Below are 20,130 nucleotides of genomic sequence, written 5' to 3'. Positions count from 1 at the left end.
ATGTTTTTATGTCAGCGTACATGCCGCTGGGTTGTAACGTTGTTGCCTGGCCATGGACCGGGCCGTGATGAACGTCAGTCTAGCCAGTGGCAGGGAGCTCGCACAACACAAAGAACGTCTGCTTATTTGTCTGCCGGTAACTGTACGTGCGTAATCACCTGCAGTTGGAATCATATTGGAATCATGGCTTCCAAGTGAGAGCATAATGCATCGTGTTGAAGTGTTTGAGCCAAACTGGAATTATTACGGCATGCAGAGTGTCATGAAGGCTCAACTTTAGTTTAGTTTTAAGCAAGTCAACTGTGCACACAAGCGTACGAAATAAGGACTCTATCAAACATTATGTATATAATTCTGATGCTGTTGGTTGTACTAGTGGGAATATATTTGACATTAGTTACTTGAACACAAAATATTTTGATGAGTCACATAGAAAAGGTTGTTAAATGACTGGTGTAATGAAAAAATGAAAAAAAAAAAAAATATATATATATATATATATATATATATATATATATATATATATATATATATATATATATATATATATATATATATATATATATAGACACACACACACAGGGTTCGACTTTAACGCAGGCAAATTTCCGTCCGGACGGATATGTATAACGAAACGTGCCTGTCCGGGGGGACAGGTTACTATTAAATTTCAACGTAACATTCAGTAGTCCACACAAGTCCGTCAGGAGTACCGTATTTACCCGCATAAGGGTCAAGGGTCACACATTTTATGCAGATTTATTGAGTAATAAAATATGGTGCGATCCATCCGGGAGTTTTTTACAGCGCAGTTATTCTACTCGCGTTCTTGACCCCTCCCTTTCTCTTCAACGACTTCCACCGGCGCGGCGCTAGCAAGGCTGTTGTAGAAGGGGGAGATGGGGAAATCTAAAAATAAACCAGCCAGAGGCGAAAGAGTGTGCGTGTGCGTGCGTGCGGCCATGTGGCAGTGATAACCGGTTTTCCCTCCCTCCCTCCCTTCCTGACACCCTCCCTCCCTACCCTCCCTCCATCAATCTCTCTCTTCCTCCCGTCACAAATGCTTCACATGCCTTCCTTCTCATTCGTTTCACGTGGGAACTGGCACCCTAAACAATTAACGTGTCCATCTTGACAGGTGTTTATGACGTAAAGGCGCTCAATATTTTAATATTATACATTAGAGTTGTTTGTGCAGCAATGTGGCGATATGTAAGTGGCGCTTCAAAGCCGCCGAAAAAAAAAATTGGTTGTCTGTAAAGTCGGTTTACGGACGATATTTTAACGTGACGTCATAGCAAAACATTGATGAAATGATTGCATACTTTTATGAAAAAATTGAATCACTTTTATTGAATTATCACTATTTTGTATGGATACAAAGAAGGAGTGAAATGAAATCTTCAATTTAATTGATAAATTTACTTTTATTTGCACTCATTAATTCAAATATGTTTATTACTTTAACGAAGAGATTATTTTAACTATGACTTTTATACATGTTTGCTATTTAACTTCTTCCAATCTGTGTTATTCTGTTAAGGATAGGACGATGATAGGAAAAGTAGAAACGAATGGGAGTGTTTCAAGTTTAATGTGCCTCGAAAAAGTCAAATCGATGGTTGTTCCAATCGAGTGGAAGAGAGGTAGATGCGGCGCAAGCGTATAATGAGCGTAATGGGACAAAGCATAACGGGACAATGAGTCATCCTTTTTCGTGCGTGCAGCCGGCGTTCATCGATTTATTAGAATTTTTCAAGATCCCGTGTGAACAATAATGTAAGTGTGAAATGGTGGAGCCAGAATGGATAGCTCTGAAAATTGTTGTTCACCAGAATTGTACTCCTGTGTACAAAGCCAGTTGGAGGGAAATAAACACAAGACACAAGAACAAATTTGTTAATATTCTTTCACTTGTGGATCTTGTGTTGTCTCTGCTGCTCACACCGCAGATTGTGAAAGAGAATTTTCTTTGATGAAGTCTACCAAAACGGATGGCGCAAAAAACTTGATGATTCATTATCATCACTGATGCATATCCAGATGAAATCAAGTAGTGTCTGTGATTTTGATCCTCCCCCCCCCCCCCCCCCCCCCCCGGCTATTGAACTTTGGTTTAATCGTGGTAAGAGAAAGTGCAGACCATTTCAGCCCCCATACAGAAAGTGCGTAGCTAGGCTGCAGCAAGATGAGGAAGATGCATCTGATGACAGTTCATCTGATAGTAGTTCAGACACATTAAACCAGTGATTTAGTGCAAAACACTTAAATCAATATTTAAAACTCCATTATTAATATTAAAATAGTGTAAAACTGACTTGTTTTGAGTACAGTGATGTTCTTAAGCATATATCAAGTTTATAACCAGTAATTTTTTTAACGTAAGCTGGACAAGTGGAATTAGTTACGGACAGGTAAGTGTCCAATTATACCTGTCCGTTGGACAGTCCAGTTAAATCCATAAAATTTATCCCTGTGTGTATGTGTATGTGTGTATATATATATATATATATATATATATATATATATATATATATATATATATATGTTTTCTCGCATAATCGTCGCACATTTTATTCTAAAATAAAGTTTGAAAAGTAGTGGTGCAACAATTATGCGTAAAAAATAAAATATATATAATTATATACATATATCTTTTAGTGCCAGTTTTCGCTATTGCCAACCTTAGATAAACAAAGCTGCAAAATGAGGGGTAAATAAGTTCAAGTATTAAAAAAGTAATATTTAATTTTCCAACCAAAGATAATTATTAATGAAAACAAGAGAAACTAAAATATGCTGAAATAAACACAACTGCATAAACAAAGAAGAAATAGCCCGTGGCATGACAGTGCCACAGTCCTAGGCTAAATAATCACTTCTCTAGACAGCCTCATAAGGCTGTACGGGCAACTAATTGAGTGTTTTTGAAGGTGGCTAACGAATGTAAAATGCTGTTGTGGCAATTCATTAATGGTTTTTGTTTTATTTTGTCTGGTTCAGAGCTCATATGCCACCTTTATGATGAAAGGAAGCTGAAGATGATTTGTTACAATCTGGTTTTCATTGTAAAAATTAGTGCTTGGTTGAATACAATCACACTTTGTGAAATGAAACAAGGTTGTCTTGTCACCGGTTACTGTTTCCCCTGCGACAGCTGAAAGGATGAGTCGGTGGAGTGAGTGTGGCGGTCTGTGTGTTGGCAGTCCTGAGCGACACGGTGAAGCTGCTGGCGGTCTCGGAGGGCGACAGGCACTTGGCTGCGGCCGACTGCAGCAGCAACATAGCCGTGTGGAGCACCGCCAGCTGGCAGGTGAGAGGCGTATCAGCCACCCGATTACCACCACAAACAAGCCATCTGGCATCGAAGTAGCACAGTAGCTTCACATCTTACTAGCTGGCTGGAGCAGCAAAATATAGTAGAACCTCTGTAAGTCGTACTTGAAGGGAGATGCCAAACAATTTTAGTTATAGAGTTTTCGACTTAAGCGGATTTTGATTCGACGTAAAGAGGTTGAGATTCATTCTTATACATTTTGAGTTAGAGAGGTAAAATAAATAAAAATTCAAGTTGCAGAGGTGACAAACATATTTTCATTTATTATAAATCAGCATTATTTCAAAACATCCTTAAAATAAAAATAAAATATGGCATTAAAAAAAGTCAGTAATTTTTTTTTGCTTTAGATAATTATTGTTGACAGAGTACCTACTCATTGGCAGGCCAAATTGTTCAGCAAAATCTTTCTTCTTTTGACAGCCCTTCACAGCTTCGAGCACTTCCAATTTTTCAGCAAGACTCAAAGTTTTCAGTTTACTTTTCACAGCACTCATGTTTTAACAATTTTATTTGTAAACTGTTGTACAAATTGATGTGTAGCAGTCATAACAGTCGACAACAAATGACTTGCTTCGCTAAAGTCCAAATGAAATCAAAAATAATACAATTAAACACCTGACACCAAGCAAGCAAACATGTGAGTCATAAATTCGTGGTAATCATATTTATTGTATACTCCTAAATTTATTTCTAAGAAACAATGGTGTACTTACATTGTCGACAAATTCTTGAAGTCGGTAACTTATTTTTCTTCAAACTGTAGAAGTAATAAGTTTCAAAAAATTGAGTTGTAAAGATTGTAAAACAAAACATTGCTATGTTCGAGGTATAGAGGTCCAATTTAATTTTTCGAGTTATGATCATGAAACATATGGTAAACACACAAATATTTCTCAAAGAGAATTAATAGGTGTTGTTTAAATCATACCAGAAAACCTGACCATATTATTGTATACTAGCGACCCGCCTCTACTTTGCACGGGTGCAATGCTGATATTAAATTTACTACAGAATGTCTTTATATACAACGTTCACAGCTTTTTTGTCATTAGACAATGCAAAAATAATTTAGATCTTATTAAATGCACAATGTATTTAAGGTACTTAATTGGATAAGGATTAATGCTGTATTGCTTAAAATCGCTTTGTAAATAAGCCATTATTTCTCGTAAAAAGTAAAGGATAAAAAATGGTTATACCATCGTTGACTTTTTTGTACACCTTTTTAAGGTCTACAATACTGTAGTACATTATTTTGGTCAGCCAGCGTTTGCAATGTAACCGCAAAAAAAATTTGTATATTTACATTTACGACATCACATTAGAAACCTCTAAAATTATCAGTGTTTCTCTACTGTATTATGTATGTATTATACATATAAACCTTCCTCTTGAATCACAATATCTATTAAAGAAACCGCATGAAAATCCGTTGCGTAGTTTTAAAGATCCGAGCATACATAGGGACAGACAGACAGCGGGAAGCGACGATCAGACAACATTAAACTGGTTGTAAAGTGGGGAGGGCAGCAGCCTGGCTGCAGGCGCTGTGGTCCGAGGTACGCACGGCATGTGCTGGTGTCGCGCAGGTGCAGTTCAGGCTGCCGCGCCACGGGCACGCCCCCACGGCCATGAGCTTCCACCGCGCCAGGCACCTGGTCGTCGTCTACGCCGACCAGAAGGTGAGTGGCCAGAGCTGGTGACGTAAATAACATGCGGCGCGGGTCGCAAGGCTCCAGCCGGCGCTGACGGGAGCTCACCCGAGCCTGGCTCTGTGACTCAGGAGGGCACTGCGTTGCATCAAAGCACTTGTCTGGCGGGGAAGTGAGGGCTGTTCTTGTTTCTACATTATGTATCAAGTACGTATAGCTAACTGTTCAGAGAATTTGAAGTTAGTAGTGAGACTTCATCTCAGGAATAAAATTGTTTCCCTAATTTTAAAGTATTGTATTTAAAAACAAGAAGTATAAAGTTTATTAGGCTACTGAATCATACTAGTAATTTGCAAGTCTGGAGGATTTTCGAGAACCAAAAATATTCCTACTTCTACAGCAACTACTGTATGGCTCAGAAGGGTACAGCTATAATCTCTTTACCTAGTTGTCTTGAAGTTAGCATTACAGTAAGTGCTGAGATGAGTCACCTTCACAATCCATTCTGTTCCTAGTTCGCAATGTGGGCTGTATTGTCTGTTGCAGATTGTTGAGGTCATGTTGAAGACGGGAAAATTCACAAAGTTTTCAAAACGACTGAGCAAGAAGGTGCCTGTGGAGTGGTCGTCGCGTACGTTCCCGGTCACCAACGTCACGTTTGATCCACGCAACAAGAACTTGATCATCCTCCACGACGACAACTTGTTGTGTGTGATCAACAAGGACGAGGTATAGTGCAGGCACCCATGTTGCGCTCTGCCACGCTCCTCTGTTAGGGCAGGTAAACCCACAAGAGCCACAGAGACCTTGGGCTCAGTGGTGTTCCGTCTTGGAGTTCAAGGGCCGACTCCTCACCATGTCACTCATAAAAAAAAGAGGAAGTTAATAATAAAATATAAATTATTTATGTAAAATGAACAGAAGTTAAATTGAGAGGAAAGTTAAAAAAATAGGTTAAGTTTTAAAAGAAAAACAGTTAGTATGATATCATTTCAGGGATCACACATGAAGTATTTATTACACATACATAGAGGCACGATTATATGGTAATGCGCGATAAAATGAAAAAACACCGAAAACCGCTTGAAAACACGAAATAAAACGAAATTGTGCGAAATCCGCGATATGTCACGAAATTTCGTCTATCCTGATTATTTACGTTTTTTTTTCCATTCTGTAAGGACAATTCACTATCTTCAGCACAATCAAATATTTCTGACAGTAACTAGCAGCCATATATATTATATGCGACGGTGATTCATTATAGATTTTAAAATGAAGTCTCGGAATTAATGTAATATTTTCATTAAACGGTAATCTTGTGTACCATTATATTTTAAGATGTTGATAACTATGATACAATGGCCGCCGTTCACTTTCTGTAAATACAAAAATAACAAACGTCCAAAATATGTTTTTCTAAGATTACGTTTTTAATCATTAAAATATTACACACTAAAGCGCATTGCTTTTACTGTTTATTTAAAATAAATTACGTAGGGTACGAAAATACAGTAAAACCCCTTTTTTACACTATTCAAGGGGGTGTATGAAAATGTTGTAAAATGTGGGAAAGTGTAAAATAAGGGAAATGTGTAAAATTCCTTTTTTTGCCCGAAGAACTGTTATATTATAAGACCTAAACACAGTGCACTCTGGTATACACATAATTATTCATTATGAGTGTCTAACACATAGCTAAAAAGGGTTATTATATTAACACTTAAGTCCCATACTATATATGTATATTCTGTAGAGGGTAAAAATTGGCACAGTCTATGTACATACTTACTTACTTTAACTAGCAATTCATACTAACATTAGACATTCATAGGCTAAGAATATTAATAAAAATAATACAGATAGTAATAAAAGTTTACTAATGCAAAAGTTTAATTTTTAAATGTAAAAAAAAAGAAACAACTCATACAGTCTACCTACACACACAAGGTAAAGTCACAACTACATACTATATTAAATTCCAGTTTACAATTACTACAATATAGGTTATAAAAGAGGTTTAAAATTAATTTCAGTAAAAGCAAATAAGTATGTATAGGTTACAAAAAAAAATTTACAATTATATCAACACTATGTGAAAAAATCTGAAATTTTTGTTTGCTTTAATTGTTGGTTGCTCAGTTCTTCTATTTTTTTGTCTATATGGTTCAACTGGTCAAACAAACTGTCAGGACAGTTTAACCCAGAAAAAAAGTTTCTTAAAACAGAAACTGCTTCGAGAGCTTCAAGCTTGTGAGGCATAGGGATTTCTTCATCTTCATCTTCACCACCATCATCTTCTTCAGGTTGCTGTTCCCTCATGTGCGAACTGACAATTTCATCAATTGATTGTACTTCTGTTGTTTGCACATGACTGTCAATATTGACAAAGTCGCTGAACAAACTGCCTGTCTGAATTTTCTTCCAGTCTTCTTCTTCTATGCTGCTGCCTGGTTCACTGTCCTCATTTGTAGACACTGTTCCTGAGCTTGGGAAACCTGCCTTCCTGAAACAATTTGAAATTGTTGTTGATGCAACTTGTTTCCATGCATAGGCAATTTCATGCACTGCATCCAGAACATTGATTTTTTTTTCTTGTGGATTTTTGCCAGCATCCAAGAGATTCAACATTTTTTGGACAATCCTTTTCCTGTATTTTAACTTGAAGGCATGAATGATGCCCAAGTCCAAAGGTTGAAGCTCACTGGTGCAGTTCGCAGGGAAAAAAACAAGCTGTACATTCCTTAAATTCAAGTTTTGAGGGTGAGCTGGGCACTGGTCAAGAAACAGCAAAATTTTTCTTCCATTAACACCCATTGATGCATCCAGAGCACGCATTTGCTGTTCGAAGATTTTTGACGTCATCCAGGCCTTTTGATTTGCCAAATATTTTGTTGGCAAAGTTTTTATGTTTTTAAAGCACCTTGGTTTTTGTGCCTTCCCTATCACCAATGGCTGAAGTTTCTCACTGCCATCTGAATTGCTCATTAGCAAAACAGTGAGCCTTTGTTTACTAAGTTTTCCACCATGACACTGCTCCCCTTTCAAACACAGTGTTTTGTCTGGGAGTAGAGAATAAAACAGGCCTGTTTCATCCGCATTAAAAATGTTTTTCGGTGCATACCCTTGTATGTAATTGGGTAACTGCTCTTGTTTCCACACTTCTACAGTTGTAGAGTCTACACTTCTACTTTCGCCTGATGGTGATCCCCTCTTCGCACCGAGCCCTCTTGGGTGAGAGCCAGGTATCGGGTGGAGGAGGAGGTCGAGCTGCTGGTCTTGTTCCACGTTGGGCGCCAGAATGATGTGGTGTCCTCTCCTCTTGCACCAAGCCCTCTTGGGTGAGAGCCAGCAGGGGTGGAGGAGGAGGTCGAGCTGCTGGTCTTGCCCCACGTTGGGCGCCAGAATGATGTGGTGTCCTCTCCTCTTGCACCAAGCCCTCTTGGGTGAGAGCCAGCAGGGGTGGAGGAGGAGGTCGAGCTGCTGGTCTTGCCCCACGTTGGGCGCCAGAATGATGTGGTGTCCTCTCCTCTTGCACCAAGCCCTCTTGGGTGAGAGCCAGCAGGGGTGGAGGAGGAGGTCGAGCTGCTGGTCTGGCTCCACGTTGGGCGCCAGAATGATGTGGTGTCCTCTCCTCTTGCACTAAGCCCTCTTGGGTGAGAGCCAGCAGGGGTGGAGGAGGAGGTCGAGCTGCTGGTCTGGCTCCACGTTGGGCGCCAGAATGATGTGGTGTCCTCTCCTCTTGCACTAAGCCCTCTTGGGTGAGAGTCAGCAGGGGTGGAGGAGGAGGTCGAGCTGCTGGTCTGGCTCCACGTTGGGCGCCAGAATGATGTGGTGTCCTCTCCTCTTGCACTAAGCCCTCTTGGGTGAGAGCCAGCAGGGGTGGAGGAGGAGGTCGAGCTGCTGGTCTTGCCCCACGTTGGGCGCCAGAATGATGTGGTGTCCTCTCCTCTTGCACCAAGCCCTCTTGGGTGAGAGCCAGCAGGGGTGGAGGAGGAGGTCGAGCTTCTGGTCTTGCCCCACGTTGGGCGCCAGAATGATGTGGTGTCCTCTCCTCTTGCACCAAGCCCTCTTGGGTGAGAGCCAGCAGGGGTGGAGGAGGAGGTCGAGCTGCTGGTCTGGCTCCACGTTGGGCGCCAGAATGATGTGGTGTCCTCTCCTCTTGCACCAAGCCCTCTTGGGTGAGAGCCAGCAGGGGTGGAGGAGGAGGTCGAGCTGCTGGTCTTGCCCCACGTTGGGCGCCAGAATGATGTGGTGTCCTCTCCTCTTGCACTAAGCCCTCTTGGGTGAGAGCCAGCAGGGGTGGAGGAGGAGGTTGAGCTGCTGGTCTGGCTCCACGTTGGGCGCCAGAATGATGTGGTGTCCTCTCCTCTTGCACTAAGCCCTCTTGGGTGAGAGCCAGCAGGGGTGGAGGAGGAGGTCGAGCTGCTGGTCTGGCTCCACGTTGGGCGCCAGAATGATGTGGTGTCCTCTCCTCTTGCACTAAGCCCTCTTGGGTGAGAGCCAGCAGGGGTGGAGGAGGAGGTCGAGCTGCTGGTCTGGCTCCACGTTGGGCGCCAGAATGATGTGGTGTCCTCTCCTCTTGCACCAAGCCCTTTTGGGTGAGAGCCAGCAGGGGTGGAGGAGGAGGTCGAGCTGCTGGTCTTGCCCCACGTTGGGCGCCAGAATGATGTGGTGTCCTCTCCTCTTGCACTAAGCCCTCTTGGGTGAGAGCCAGCAGGGGTGGAGGAGGAGGTCGAGCTGCTGGTCTGGCTCCACGTTGGGCGCCAGAATGATGTGGTGTCCTCTCCTCTTGCACTAAGCCCTCTTGGGTGAGAGCCAGCAGGGGTGGAGGAGGAGGTCGAGCTGCTGGTCTGGCTCCACGTTGGGCGCCAGAATGATGTGGTGTCCTCTCCTCTTGCACTAAGCCCTCTTGGGTGAGAGCCAGCAGGGGTGGAGGAGGAGGTCGAGCTGCTGGTCTGGCTCCACGTTGGGCGCCAGAATGATGTGGTGTCCTCTCCTCTTGCACCAAGCCCTCTTGGGTGAGAGCCAGCAGGGGTGGAGGAGGAGGTCGAGCTGCTGGTCTTGCCCCACGTTGGGCGCCAGAATGATGTGGTGTCCTCTCCTCTTGCACCAAGCCCTCTTGGGTGAGAGCCAGCAGGGGTGGAGGAGGAGGTCGAGCTGCTGGTCTTGCCCCACGTTGGGCGCCAGAATGATGTGGTGTCCTCTCCTCTTGCACCAAGCCCTCTTGGGTGAGAGCCAGCAGGGGTGGAGGAGGAGGTCGAGCTGCTGGTCTTGCCCCACGTTGGGCGCCAGAATGATGTGGTGTCCTCTCCTCTTGCACTAAGCCCTCTTGGGTGAGAGCCAGCAGGGGTGGAGGAGGAGGTCGAGCTGCTGGTCTTGCCCCACGTTGGGCGCCAGAATGATGTGGTGTCCTCTCCTCTTGCACCAAGCCCTCTTGGGTGAGAGCCAGCAGGGGTGGAGGAGGAGGTCGAGCTTCTGGTCTTGCCCCACGTTGGGCGCCAGAATGATGTGGTGTCCTCTCCTCTTGCACCAAGCCCTCTTGGGTGAGAGCCAGCAGGGGTGGAGGAGGAGGTCGAGCTGCTGGTCTTGCCCCACGTTGGGCGCCAGAATGATGTGGTGTCCTCTCCTCTTGCACCAAGCCCTCTTGGGTGAGAGCCAGCAGGGGTGGAGGAGGAGGTCGAGCTGCTGGTCTTGCCCCACGTTGGGTGCCAGAATGATGTGGTGTCCTCTCCTCTTGCACTAAGCCCTCTTGGGTGAGAGCCAGCAGGGGTGGAGGAGGAGGTCGAGCTTCTGGTCTTGCCCCACGTTGGGCGCCAGAATGATGTGGTGTCCTCTCCTCTTGCACCAAGCCCTCTTGGGTGAGAGCCAGGTATCGGGTGGAGGAGGAGTTCGAGCTGCTGGTCTGGCTCCACGTTGGGCGCCAGAAAATTTGTTCCGTCTCGTCTTCTTCTCGCACCGATGTCTCTCTTGGGTGAGAGCCAGGTATCGGGTGGAGAAGGAGGTCGAGCTGCTGGTCTGGCCCCACGTTGGGCGCCAACTTGTCGTGATGAGTTCTCCTTCTCCTCTCACCGAGCCCTCTTGGGTGTGAGCCAGGTATCGGGTGGAGGAGGAGGTCGAGCTGCTGGTCTTGCGGCAGGATTCACACTCGGCTGGTATGCAGGCAAATAGCTAGTGGGGTGAGAGATAGGGACTAAACTATTGATTAAAAATAATGTCGGTATTTTCCACGGAACTTTATTGACCTGAATTGTCGAAACAGTTCAATTTGTTGCCTGCATCGGCTTTTACAACATACACAGAATTTATACACGGTACACCTTATCGTCCAGAAAGGGGGGGGGGGAAGGGAGACAAATTCCCTAGGCCGAGATAGGTCCTCGGATGGCCTAACTCGCGAAGGAGGGGTGCGAGCAGCAGAAAACGGATAGCCAGTCGTTCTGCCGCTCCCCCTATGACCGTCCTATGACCAGTGGGCGGAATCCAGCCTCACTGGCCGTCGGGCCGATCAACTGACTTTCAGGTGGATGACCTCGCCTTTATATAGGGAGAAATGCACGGGAACGAAGAAATGAAGGGAGGGGCGAACTAACTCCTCTTTGGAAGGGATGAGATGCACGCGCATGAATCTCGCCGAAATTTCCCTGCCCTGGTGGTGGAAGTATAAACTAGATATTAATAATTAAAATGAAAAGATAAACGTGGCATAAATAATTATATGTACCTACATTAATATTCAATCCTATGTATTAAAAAGTATTTAAACTTGCTTTCACAACTTAATTAGTTAAATTTATACTTTATAAAATATAAATACAGTTGGTAGATCGCCGTTCACAAGATGGCGTCACAATGTACATGTTTAGCTGTGGCAAGAGAAAAATATACATTGTTTACATAACTCGTCCATATTTACTATTATATTCTGAAGTGCATTAATAAGTGTGGTTATAGCGACGTAAGAAATAAAGGGCGAAGATGGTTGGTTGCTTTAATGAATTATTCTATTGTTCGTCGCTTTGTTTATAACCTACGACGTCACACAGATTCGCCGCCGCATATTACGTGAGTAGGCCTATTGCCGAAACATTTTTCCCTGAATTGCTTCTGAACTTATTTAAACTCGTTTTGGGTTTAATTATCACGTAAAGTAACGTGATATTTAATATAGGGAGGGCGGGCACGCGTCACGCCACATACTGCTTTATATACAAGGTTATGTCTTTGTTTGAAACGGTCAATCCAACCATTAGATGCACGAAACTCATCTAATATTCCTAGCTGTGTTGCTATAAATAGTGCCTTTTCTCTTAACAAAACACCGTTTATTGGTACATTTGAGGCCCTTGCACCAACAAACCATTCCTTCAAAAGTACTTCAAGTTCCTCGTATTTCGATGCACGAACGTATTTTCGCTTCTTCGAAAAACTACCACACTGCGATACACTTTCTTCTATCATATCGCGATTTTTCACAATTGTGTTCAGTGTTGAAATCGGGATGCCTAACCTCTCAGCGAGTGAAACACGAGTACCGACATGTTCGTCCACGCACTTTAAAAACTTAAGTTTTTCGTCAATCGATAATGTTTTCCGTTTTTTACCTGTTGCCATCTTGTTAAAAACACAGTAATTACACGGGTAAAATACGTTTTTCCTTTCACGATACTGCCGACCATGTTGTCAATAACAGACTTGACAAAGATACATGCCGGAAATCCTGAATGTGTAAGTTATTGATTAACAGTAGGGATTTCTATAAACTATAGCGCTAGCGTCACGTGCTAACGTTCTCGTGAAGTCCATGATTATACCAGTGTTGGCAGCCTGTTAATACCGTTTTTAATAGAAGAGAACTTCGAAAAATCGACGAGATATAGCGCTAGTGTTCCCAACAGCAGTTAGGATTTTGTATTTCATACAAAAGTTATATCTTCAAAGGTAAGACGTCCATGACAAACACGGGAATAACGAATTTATGTAGGTCATTGCAAAAACAAACAGCGTAAATAGCGGGAAGTAGGTTATGGGCTTGTTGTAATAAACGGGAATTAATTGCATTGCATCAAATGAGGTTAAAACGGGCCCAAAAAAAATGGTGCAAATAACGGGAAAACGTAAAAAGCAGTAATGTAAAATCGGTGTTCTACTGTAATATTAACCCTGCTTAACGTAACGATTGTAAATAATAAATAGTACATGTTTATGTTGGTATTTATTTTCACGTACGTATGTTGGTATTCGGTATGCGTTTGTATTCGCATCTGTTCTCCATTGTTTTGATCTTTCCAGCACGGCAAGTTTTTACGTATTAAGAGGTTAAATTCTTCCTATGTGATTAAAAATTTTTTGATAATGCCTAAAACGAAGGTTTCTGCCAGTGACCGATCGAAAGAATTTTCCAGCGAAGGATTTTATTTCAGTGATAAAATTTTAATGTGCAAATTCTGTAACTGCAGGCTAGACTACGAGAGACGCTATACGCTTGTGAAACATGTCGCGAGTGAGAAACATAAGCGTTTGAGGCAAAACTCATCTGTTAAACGACATCCTTGTCTTAAGAGTCTTTAATGCCATTAATTTGCTGTTCAACCCAAGAAATGTGAGTGGGGTTAGCATAGAAGATGCAAACCTACAGAAGTCTCTGCATAACTTGCCTTCTGTTTCCCATCTTCCCATTGATACATTCATACATGGCTATGTTGCTTTCAAAAAAACTAATTGAGGATGAACTTTCATTGCCAGAAACAAGCCAAATTGATGTTGCAAAGGTACTTGGCTCCCTTAAAGGGGACTACAGTGAATTTGCTCAAGCCAGTTTAAGGGCAATCTGGTTCCCAACATCAAATGTTGATGCAGAACGTTCATTTTCCAGGTACTCACTGCAGGGTGGCCAGCCAACCGGGAAATCGGGAAATACGGGAAATAGCCAGGATTTCTTAAAAAAAACAGGAATACCTGGAATCAACCAGGAATTTTTATTAGAACCGGGAATTTTTTTTATGAAGTAACGATCACAATAACATACGGCTGTTAAATGAGCACGTTCACCACCCGTCGAAGCACGACAGTGTGCTCGTGTGCTATATTTTGTGAAAGTTAATTTGTTCATATTGCATTTAAAAACTTTTGTAGTACGTAAGAAACCGTTAACAATTCAGACTTCCATACTTATTATGTTTCTGTATTCAAAAGCAACAGCATTTTGGCTGAAAATGTTGTAGGATGGTAGTAATTTCTCGCACGGCATGTTGGTAGCACTAGTTTTGTATGTATATTTGTTTTTACTTTGCGCTCATGTTGTTGCGTCACGGTATCACGGATACTTTTCTCGAGTTTTTTTTAAAAGTTTAGTTGTGCGGGACGTTGTTTTGAATCTTTTAATCTAACATGTAATTGGCGCAGACTATCAAAATGTCAACGAGTTCGGTCACCACATACAATGACAAATGTACGGAAGAGTTTGAATGGGTGGAGAAAGATCCAAAGTGCGGGACGAACGCTATTTGCAATTTCTGTAATCTTAAAATCTATATCGGTAGCATGGATGGGAAGAACAGCATTAGCCAGCCACGCAAGAGGGGCAAAACACGTGCGTTTGGTGTCAAGTAATTTTTGTGACGTGAGATTATAAATTTTTTGTTGGTGGTAGGTTTTGTTTTAAGCAAGTTCATTGATTTAATTTTTAAGCCTATAGTTAAGTTGTCTATTGTTTAACGGCAATAAAACATCATATTGTGTGTGCTTTGTGTAACAAAAATGCAAATTGTATGCAAATATTGATAAAAACCACCCTTGAAAAAACCTGGAAAAAACCAGGAATTTTATTATCCCAGAAGAGTGGCCACCCTGTCACTGGTAGTTAGTGACAGAAGACAACGTCTCAGTCCAGAAAATGTGGAAAATTTTACTATGATAGCATTTCAATAAAACCGTCTTAATAGTAACTTTGGAAGTGCTAAATTGTGTAATTTTGTAGTGTATGTGATTGTTATTAAGTCGTAAAATTTTTAGTAGTTATTTAAATGTTTGAATTTATGAATTTGCAAATGAACTTAATTATCTATGAATTTGCAAATGAACTTAATTGTAATTAGATCATGAGGTTTTAGTGTTTATTAATATTTGTTTTAATAAATTTGCATGTCGTACATAAAAGCAAGAAAATTTTGCCGTGGGTATTTTGAGCAAAAAAATAAAACCATATAACACCGAAATCTTTATTTCTTTACACCAAAATTTGTCTTAAAATAACACCACAAAATCTTGACTCTACACGTACATTAACTAAATAAGTGAGTATTACAACATTACAACAAAACATGAGTATTTACTTTACTTTGTTACATTTATAATACCTAATTGGAGCCCCATAAGTAAAATAAAAATGGATAAATGAAATACATTTGGAAACTAAAAATTATGTGAATTTCATTAAGTACATAATTGTTACAAACCGTCCCGTCATTGAACTAAAATGAATGTGAGGTTAATTTCAAACGTTTGCCTAAGATGAAACAAAAGAACACTTCAATAAAAACTTAAAAATTAAACACGTGACTTCAAATTAATATTACTTAGTTATTGAATTATTGGTGTTTTGAGAGGTTATGAAAAGTGTTTCGAAACCGGGTGCGCTCCGAAATTCGTGTGCAAAGCACAACACATCCTTGTTAACATACAAGCTGTAAGGAAACACATGTGTTCCTGTGATAATGGTTCGAACCCGAGGCACCACACTCCGTCATGCAACGCAGCCTCGCAAGCACTTCCCCAACGGGTTTGACCTTGAACTGTCTGGAACCTCAGCCAAGATGGCTGACATCTGCAGTCGACACTAGCTCTGCACTGTCAGCAAACAGTAGAATCAAAATGGTGGCCATGACATACGACATGCTTGTCGACAGCTGACAGTTGCTGCAGATGAATTTGGTTGTAGGTTGGAGGGCACACCATAATTTCTCTCTAGCACAAATACTGGGTACAACAAGTTCCCTCTGAACCCATGCATGCCATAATTTTGCCCACATGCGCACCATAATTCTGGCATGCACGCCATTATTATTGGGCGTCCAGAACATCGGTTCAGCATATTGACAATATTAAATTAAGGTTAAATAAAATAACTATGGGAACATGACACAGAATACACAAGTTAGGCAAAAGCACACGCATTGGCGGAACATGGGGTGTTGCAGGCGGGCGAAGGGATGGACATTGGGCTTGTGAGGGGCGTATACCCTAGTCGACGCCAGCGTAGTGAAACATGGACCTGCCATGAAAAGATAAGATCATGTTATTTAAATTATCATTAATTTGAGTGCCATCGTCTGCATTTGAGAGAGTTTGTGTTGACCATCATTATACTCGCAATTAATAGTGAAAGGAAACATGACCCTTGGAAGAAAAATGAATGAATCACATTTGTTTATGGATTTACTAGAATTAACAGGTATGTAGCAATGGCTCTACTGTAATTCTTTTGGCTGGCTAGTACGCTGTTTAAATAGTGGCTCATGCAAACACACTCCCGCACACAGAATCGGGCTATGTGAGGAGTGCAGTCGCTGGTCGAAATCACAGCTCGACTCCTCCGATCCTCCTGCAAGGGTTGAATACTCGAAATCCGTCCTTCAAACCCTCACATCCACTCGAGCTCTGTCGGTCTTGAAACCTTGCTTCAGTTTTCAGCAGATAATGAATTACTTTTAGGGAAAATAATCACTGCACTGTTTACCAGTCTGAATTTAATTTTTCCTAGTTTTCTATTACTTTCTTGTCTTATGCACACTCTGCCTTATGACTCAATGATGCCAACATCCAAAAGATGTTTATTCTTTTGGAATCAAAAGCAGTGATCTTAATTTTATATTAATAAAAGAGTATCATTCCTGATAAAGCTATATTGTTTTTAAATATTTAGGCTACTCACCTGTAATGAAACCATTTTCAGTACATTTCATTGTTGGAGTGTTAAGTGTTAGTATTTGAATAAATGTTATTTAACACTGTTTTTAAATATTGTATCCTTGTCAACAATGCTAACATCAGAAGCATTCTCTTAAACAGAATGCTTGTGAGAGACAGATGACAAGCTGTCAAAACTATAAAGTCCTGTAAGAAGTGACTGAATTACTTTGGATGCATGTGTGGATGGCTTTTGGAATGAGTTCTTATTCGTTGTACACGTTACGGTTTTAGAAACACAGCTTGGAGAGAGTGTGCATATGCTTCATTTCTGTACTAGTAAAAAAATTTTAATTTAGATGCCACCTGCATTTAGTAAGTATTTCATAATTGATAAAATTAATTATTTGAAAAAAAAAGTTTGTCATATGCACTTTTGCTCTTTCATGTAATGTTATTCACTCAGTAGTTTTGTTTATTGAATACAGCTATTATTTCTCTAACCTCGTTGCAACTTTGATGTACCTACATCTTTTACTTTATATATATTATCCTTTCATTAATGTTCATGATAATTGATCCTTTCAGATTCCTCACATGTCATTGGTTATAATTATAGATTACACTTTTTAACTACTGACTTATTTACAGAAAATAAATATTGTTTCTGTAGGTGATTAGATATTTTAGTTGTTTCAAATTACAGCCCTAACTAGAAAGGATTATATTGTTAAAGTTTGTTTGAAATAGTTAATAAAAGCACAAATGCATATACATACACCTAAGTGCAGAGTTGTGCAGTGCACTGTGTTGTGTGTGTGGAGGAGCTGAGGGCACACACTGCTGTGGTGGCATGCGTAGGAGAGCGACGAAGTGAATGCTAAGGTTGCGCGCGGCAGTAACCTGGAGCTGTCCGACAGCACAGACCTGGACGCGCACGCATCGTCGGAGCGGCAGCAGGCCTTCACCTTCAGGAGGTTCAAGGTGAGTGTGACCGCACCATCACACAGGCCCTCAGGGTGTCTGCAGAGCGTTGAGTCACTCAGGGTGAGCGTGACCGCACCATCACACAGGCCCTCAGGGTGTCTGCAGAGCGTTGAGTCACTCAGGGTGAGTGTGACCGCACCGTCACACAGGCCCTCAGGGTGTCTGCAGAGCGTTGAGTCACTCAGGGTGAGCGTGACCGCACCATCACACAGGCCCTCAGGGTGTCTGCAGAGCGTTGAGTCACTCAGGGTGAGCGTGACCGCACCATCACACAGGCCCTCAGGGTGTCTGCAGAGCGTTGAGTCACTCAGGGTGAGCGTGACCGCACCATCACACAAGCCCTCAGGGTGTCTGCAGAGCGTTGAGTCACTCAGGGTGAGCGTGACCGCACCATCACACAGGCCCTCAGGGTGTCTGCAGAGCGTTGAGTCACTCAGGGTGAGTGTGACCGCACCGTCACACAGGCCCTCAGGGTGTCTGCAGAGCGTTGAGTCACTCAGGGTGAGTGTGACCGCACCATCACACAGGCCCTCAGGGTGTCTGCAGAGCGTTGAGTCACTCAGGGTGAGCGTGACCGCACCATCACACAGGCCCTCAGGGTGTCTGCAGAGCGTTGAGTCACTCAGGGTGAGCGTGACCGCACCGTCACACAGGCCCTCAGGGTGTCTGCAGAGCGTTGAGTCACTCAGGGTGAGCGTGACCGCACCGTCACACAGGCCCTCAGGGTGTCTGCAGAGCGTTGAGTCACTCAGGGTGAGTGTGACCGCACCATCACACAGGCCCTCAGGGTGTCTGCAGAGCGTTGAGTCACTCAGGGTGAGCGTGACCGCACCATCACACAGGCCCTCAGGGTGTCTGCAGAGCGTTGAGTCACTCAGGGTGAGCGTGACCGCACCATCACACAGGCCCTCAGGGTGTCTGCAGAGCGTTGAGTCACTCAGGGTGAGCGTGACCGCACCGTCACACAGGCCCTCAGGGTGTCTGCAGAGCGTTGAGTCACTCAGGGTGAGTGTGACCGCACCGTCACACAGGCCCTCAGGGTGTCTGCAGAGCGTTGAGTCTCTTCACCAAGTGGATGCATTGCTAAGAGACATCACCAACAATGACCGCACCAAGTTTGGTGGCAAAGTTCTGCTGCTCGGAGGAGACTTCAGGCAGGTCCTGCCTGTGGTTCAGCACGGTGGTCGGGCCGATCAGGTCAATGCCTGCATCAAGAACTCTCCATTGTGGCCTTCCTTCAGGCAGTTCAGCCTGAGAGTCAACATGAGGGCAGACCAAGGCCAGGAGGAGTTCCAAGACTTCCTCATGCGAGTGGGAGATGGGCTAACACCACTCATCGCAGATCTGCCCGAAGACTTCATCGAGATCCCGAGTACGATGGTGCTACAGGACGATGCGGACATGTGTTCGGTTGTGTTCGGTATCGAAGGTCTCACCGAAGAGGTACGTCTGCGAATCTTCCTTTCCAATATACATGGCATGTGTCAGCTTTATGCTGTGTTACTATCATTGTTGTACGTATGATTGCAGTCGTCAGCAGCCGGGCGATACTGTGTCCGAAAAATGAGGATGTTGATGTCATCAACAAACAGATGGTGTCCCGATTAAGTACGGAATCACGTACATACATGAGCTTCGACAGGCTGGAGGAGACAGCAGAAGGAGGGATGAATGTGCCTGTTGAGTTGTTAAACACACTCACACTTGCTTCCCTTCCTTCTCACTCTTTGACCCTTGCTGTTGGAACATGCATCATGCTTATCCGAAATCTAGATCCCAAACATGGTCTTTGCAATGGGACAAGGTGCATCGTTGTTCGCATGTCGAACTATGTCACCGATGCAAAAATTATAAATGGATCCTTCAAAGGTGAAAGAGCCTATATTCCACGCTTAAAGCTTACATCTTCTGCTGCAGATTTTCCTTTCATCTTCTCTCGCACGCAGTTTCCTATTCGGTTGGCTTTTGCTATGACCATCAACAAAAGCCAAGGACAGACATTCGAGCGGGTTGACCTCTACCTTCCTCATCCAGTCTTCAGTCATGGCCAACTTTATGTGGCTTTGTCGAGAGCCAAGCGCTTCGATGCTATTTCTGTGCTTGCTAAACTTCCTTCTGAAATTGCCTTGCAGCCTGTGCACCGTGGCAGACACTTCACACGCAATGTCGTGTATCCTGAAGTGCTCTCCTAATTTACCTACTTCCTAAAATGTTTCCTTTATTTCCTGAACCAAGTATTAACAT

The 20,130-nt window shown here is 43.0% G+C and overlaps 1 protein-coding gene across 2 annotated transcripts in view; it reads left to right on the top strand.

Annotated features, from left to right (window-relative positions):
- LOC134539505 (U3 small nucleolar RNA-associated protein 4 homolog) overlaps positions 1 to 20,130 on the top strand; it is a 101,069-nt gene that overhangs the window by 73,990 nt on the left and 6,949 nt on the right. For both annotated transcript variants that reach the window (XM_063381582.1, XM_063381581.1), the window contains exons 11-14: positions 3,207 to 3,313; positions 4,930 to 5,022; positions 5,539 to 5,721; positions 17,761 to 17,883. In XM_063381582.1, the coding sequence (XP_063237652.1) occupies positions 3,207 to 3,313; positions 4,930 to 5,022; positions 5,539 to 5,721; positions 17,761 to 17,883 (506 nt within the window). The remainder of the gene's footprint in view (positions 1 to 3,206; positions 3,314 to 4,929; positions 5,023 to 5,538; positions 5,722 to 17,760; positions 17,884 to 20,130) is intronic.

Source organism: Bacillus rossius, chromosome 15, assembly GCF_032445375.1.
Source record: "Bacillus rossius redtenbacheri isolate Brsri chromosome 15, Brsri_v3, whole genome shotgun sequence".
Classification (NCBI taxonomy): Eukaryota; Metazoa; Arthropoda; class Insecta; order Phasmatodea; family Bacillidae; genus Bacillus; species Bacillus rossius.
The sequence above is the reverse complement of the archived record's forward strand: the minus strand, read 5'-3'. Positions and strand labels throughout refer to the sequence as shown.